A 5,314-nucleotide genomic window follows, 5' to 3' on the forward strand; every position below is an offset into this window, starting at 1 on the left:
TCTCCCTCTCCTTGATCCTTCCATCCTCTCCCTCTCCTTGTTCCTGGCACCCTTTCCCTCTCCTTGATCCTTCCATCCTCTCCCTCTACTCGCTCCTGACACCCTCTCCCTCTCCTTGATCCTTCCATCCTCTCCCTCTCCTTGCTCCTGATACACTCTCCCTCTCCTTGATCCTTCCACCCTCTCCCTCTCCTTGATCCTAACACCCTCTCCCTCTCCTTGATCTTTCCATCCTCTCCCTCTCCTTGATCCTGCCACCCTCTCCCTCTCCTTGATCCTTCCATCCTCTCACTCTCCTTGCTCCTGACACCCTCTCCCTCTCCTTGCTCCTGCCACCCTCTCCCTCTCCTTGATCCTTCCATCCTCTCCCTCTCCTTGATCCTTCCATCCTCTCCCTCTCCTTGATCCTTCCATCCTCTCCCTCTCCTTGATCCTGCCATCCTCTCCCTCTCCTTGATCCTTCCATCTCCCTCTCCTTGCTCCTGACACTCTCTCCCTCTCCTTGCTCCTGCCATCCTCTCCCTCTCCTTGATCCTTCCATCCTCTCCCTCTTCTTGATCCTTCCATCCTCTCCCTCTCCTTCATCCTTCCGTATTCACCCTCTCCTTGGTCCTTCCGTCCTCTCCCTCTCCTTGCTCCTGACACCCTCTCCCTCTCCTTGATCCTGCCACCCTCTCCCTCTCCTTGATCCTGCCACCCTCTCCCTCTCCTTGATCCTGCCACCCTCTCTCTCTCCTTGATCCTTCCATCCTCTCCCTCTCTTGCTCCTGACACCCTCTCCCTCCTCCTTGCTCCTGCCACCCTCTCCCTCTCCTTGATCCTTCCATCCTCTCCCTCTCCTTGATCCTTCCATCATCTCCCTCTCCTTGATCCTCTCATCCTCTCCCTCTCCTTAATCCTTCAATCCTCTCCCTCTCCTTGCTCCTGACACCATCTCCCTCTCCTTGCTCCTGCCACCCTCTCCCTCTCCTTGATCCTTCAATCCTCTCCCTCTCCTTGATCCTTCCATCCTCTCCCTCTCCTTGATCCTTCCGTCCTCTCCCTCTCCTTGATCCTTCCGTCCTCTCCCTCTCCTTGGTCCTGCCACCCTCTCCCTCTCCTTGATCTTTCCATCCTCTCCCTCTCCTTGATCCTGCAATCCTCTCCCTCTCCTTGATCCTGCCACCCTCTCCCTCTCCCTGATCCTTCCACCCTTTCCCCTCTCCTTGATCGTGCCACCCTCTCCCTCTCCTTGATCCTTCCGTCCTCTTCCTCTCCTTGCTCCTGCCACCCTCTCCCTCTCCTTGATCCTTCCATCCTCTCCCTCTCCTTCATCCTTCCATCCTCTCCCTCTCCTTGATCCTTCCATCCTCTCCCTCTCCTTGATCCTTCCATCCTCTCCCTCTCCTTGCTCCTGCCACCCTCTCCCTCTCCTTGATCCTTCCGTACTCTCCCTCTCCTTGCTCCTGCCACCCTCTCCCTCTCCTTGATCGTTCCATCATCTCCCTCTCCTTGATCCTTCCATCCTCTCCCTCTCCTTGATCCTTCCATCCTCTCCCTCTCCTTGATCCTTCCGTACTCTCCCTCTCCTTGCTCCTGACACCCTCTCCCTCTCCTTGCTCCTGCCACCCTCTCCCTCTCCTTGCTCCTGCCACCCTCTCCTCTCCTTTGCTCCTGCCACCCTCTCCCTCTCCTTGCTCCTGACACCCCTCCCCTCTCCTTGCTCCTGCCACCTCTCCCCTCTCCTTGATCCTTCCATCCTCTCCCTCTCTTTGCTCCTGCCACCCTCTCCCTCTTCTTGCTCCTGCTACCCGCTCTCTCTCCTTGATCCTTCCATCCTCTCCCTCTCCTTGCTCCTGCCACCCTCTCCCTCTCCTTGATCCTTCTGTCCTCTCCCTCTCCTTGCTCCTGCCACCCTCTCCCTCTCCTTGATCCTTCTGTCCTCTCCCTCTCCTTGCTCCTGCCACCCTCTCCCTCTCTCTTGATCCTTTCGTCCTCTCCTCTCCTTGATCCTTTCGTCCTCTCCCCTCTCCTTGATCCTTTCGTCCTCTCCCTCTCCTTGATCCTTTCGTCCTCTCCCTCTCCTTGATCCTTTCGTCCTCTGCCTCTCCTTGCTCCTGCCACCCTCTCCCTCTCCTTGCTCCTGCCACCCTCTCCCTCTCCTTGCTTCTGCCACCCTCTCCATCTCCTTGATCCTTCCATCCTCTCCCTCTCCTTGATCCTTCCATCCTCTCCCTCTCCTTGCTCCTGCCACCCTCTCCCTCTCCTTGATCCTGCCACCCTCTCCCTCTCCTTGACCCTTCCATACTCTCCCTCTCCTTGCTCCTGACACCCTCTCCCTCTCCTTGCTCCTGCCACCCGCTCTCTCTCCTTGATCCTTCCATCCTCTCCCTCTCTTTGCTCCTGCCACCCTCTCCCTCTTCTTGCTCCTGCCACCCGCTCTCTCTCCTTGATCCTTCCATCCTCTCCCTCTCCTTGCTCCTGCCACCCTCTCCCTCTCCTTGATCCTTCTGTCCTCTCCCTCTCCTTGCTCCTGCCACCCTCTCCCTCTCCTTGATCCTTTCGTCCTCTCCCCTCTCCCAGATCCTTTCGTCTCTCCCTCTCCTTGATCCTTTCGTCCTTTCCCTCTCCTTGATCCTTTCGTCCTCTCCCTCTCCTTGATCCTTTCGTCCTCTCCCTCTCCTTGATCCTTTCGTCCTCTCCCTCTCCTTGATCCTTTCGTCCTCTGCCTCTCCTTGCTCCTGCCACCCTCTCCCTCTCCTTGCTCCTGCCACCCTCTCCCTCTCCTTGCTTCTGCCACCCTCTCCATCTCCTTGATCCTTCCATCCTCTCCCTCTCCTTGATCCTTCCATCCTCTCCCTCTCCTTGCTCCTGCCACCCTCTCCCTCTCCTTGATCCTGCCACCCTCTCCCTCTCCTTGACCCTTCCATACTCTCCCTCTCCTTGCTCCTGACACCCTCTCCCTCTCCTTGCTCCTGCCACCCGCTCTCTCTCCTTGATCCTTCCATCCTCTCCCTCTCCTTGCTCCTGCCACCATCTCCCTCTCCTTGATCCTTCTGTCCTCTCCCTCTCCTTGCTCCTGCCACCCTCTCCCTCTCCTTGATCCTGCCACCCTCTCCCTCTCCTTGCTCCTGCCACCCTCTCCCTCTCCTTGATCCTTTCGTCCTCTCCCTCTCCTTGATCCTTTCGTCCTCTCCCTCTCCTTGATCCTTTCGTCCTCTCCCTCTCCTTGATCCTTTCGTCCTCTCCCTCTCCTTGCTCCTGCCACCCTCTCCCTCTCCTTGCTCCTGCCACCCTCTCCCTCTCCTTGCTCCTGCCACCCTCTCCCTCTCCTTGATCCTGCCACCCTCTCCCTCTCCTTGATCCTGCCACCCTCTCCCTCTCCTTGCTCCTGCCACCCTCTCCCTCTCCTTGCTCCTGCCACCCTCTCCATCTCCTTGATCCTTCCATCCTCTCCCTCTCCTTGATCCTTCCATCCTCTCCCTCTCCTTGCTCCTGCCACCCTCTCCCTCTCCTTGCTCCTGCCACCCTCTCCCTCTCCTTGATCCTTCTGTCCTCTCCCTCTCCTTGCTCCTGCCACCCTCTCCCTCTCCTTGATCCTGCCACCCTCTCCCTCTCCTTGATCCTTTTGTCCTCTCCCTCTCCTTGCTCCTGCCACCCCTCTCCTCTCCTTGATCCTTTCCCTCCTCTCCCTCTCCTTGATCCTTTCGTCCTCTCCTCTCCCTCTCCTTGCTCCTGCCACCCTCTCCCCTCTCCTTGCTCCTGCCACCCTCTCCCTCTCCTTGCTCCTGCCACCCTCTCCCTCTCCTTGCTCCTGCCACCCTCTCCCTCTCCTTGCTCCTGCCACCCTCTCCCTCTCCTTGCTCCTGCCACCCTCTCCCTCTCCTTGCTCCTGCCACCCTCTCCATCTCCTTGATCCTTCCATCCTCTCCCTCTCCTTGATCCTTCCATCCTCTCCCTCTCCTTGCTCCTGCCACCCTCTCCCTCTCCTTGATCCTGCCACCCTCTCCCTCTCCTGGATCCTGCCACCCTTTCCCTTTCCTTGCTCCTGCCACCCTCTCCCTTTCCTTGCTCCTGCCACCCTCTCCCTTTCCTTGCTCCTGCCACCCTCTCCCTTTCCTTGCTCCTGCCACCCTCTCCCTTTCCTTGCTCCTGCCACCCTCTCCCTTTCCTTGCTCCTGCCACCCTCTCCCTCTCCTTTCTCCTGCCACCCTCTCCCTCTCATTGCTCCTGCCACCCTCTTCCTCTCCTTGATCCTGCCACCCTCTACCGAACTCAAGATGCTATAAAGAATTTAAAAAAATCACTTGGTCAACGTTCGTATGGACGAGACCCCTTAATCCCCCCCCCCCCCAACTCCTTCTTCCCTGCTTTCTAGCGTCAGCATCTGCCATTTTATTACTCGCCACAAAAAAGCTTAAGACTTCCACGAATAAGATCTTGCTTTTAACTAGAGGATGTATTTTGTCCATTTAGGCTGTTCACGAACTAACCACGTTCAGAACTAGTTCATTCCTTCACCTAGTGCAATGAGAGCAGTATAACCCAATGTGTAAACTTGTATATATTGTACATGTCAAATGGTGATGTACTTTCATGGTAGACATGTTGGATTTTTGTCCACTTCTCCAGCTGTCTGTCTGGCGAAGGTTTTTATCCTGATACCCAAAGCCATGAACGGTAATTGTCTTGCCATGCCTTGTTTAAGTTGCTTCAAAGCTCAACTCTTAAGTTCATTTTAATTTGCAAGAAATTGTTATAATTCAATATAAATGATTCAGTCTTGTAGAAGTACATTTTAACATCCAGATATCTTGAATTGTAGGAGCTTGTAATGTCAGATGCACAGGTTTTGGTTTGTTAATGTTGTCATAGGTGAATATGCTTGCAGTGCAGAGTTCAGTAACAACAAATTGTTAACAAATATGTCATGAACAGTGTAATGTAAGTAGTGGACATTTTACCTGTTGTAAAAAGATTGTGAATTAAAATACTCTCGAGATCATGTATGAATTTTTTGAAGTAGGGTGAAATCTGTGAATAATGTCAAAGTCAAAGCTGGAGAAAATTCAAAGTTCAGTCTCAATGAAATTAAAGTAAAATGTTAATTAAATTTTTCTTGCGTTGTTGAAAAGGTCATTCTGAAGTCTCGCATTTGAGTACTTTCTGTTACACTGAGATACCTGGGCTCTCTGGAAAGGGATCCAGCTGGGCTCATAAACGTCCATTTCGTCTCTGACTTCTACCATTTGTGTCCCCGACATAAAGAAGGGCTAAAGAACTGCTATAGTCACCTTTAGGCGAACTGTGCAATAAGTTTTCGAATATCGTGTTG

General features: G+C 54.3%; 1 protein-coding gene across 1 annotated transcript in view; it reads right to left on the reverse strand.

Moving 5' to 3' along the window:
- Window positions 1–2,987, reverse strand: part of LOC136853868 (uncharacterized) — a 4,947-nt gene extending 1,960 nt beyond the window's left edge. Inside the window, exon 1 of the mRNA XM_067129794.1 lies at window positions 1,892–2,987. Coding sequence (XP_066985895.1) covers window positions 1,892–2,987 — 1,096 coding nt within the window. The remainder of the gene's footprint in view (window positions 1–1,891) is intronic.
- Between the last annotated feature and the right edge of the window lie 2,327 nt (window positions 2,988–5,314).

This window comes from Macrobrachium rosenbergii, chromosome 28, assembly GCF_040412425.1.
Source record: "Macrobrachium rosenbergii isolate ZJJX-2024 chromosome 28, ASM4041242v1, whole genome shotgun sequence".
Taxonomy (NCBI): Eukaryota; Metazoa; Arthropoda; class Malacostraca; order Decapoda; family Palaemonidae; genus Macrobrachium; species Macrobrachium rosenbergii.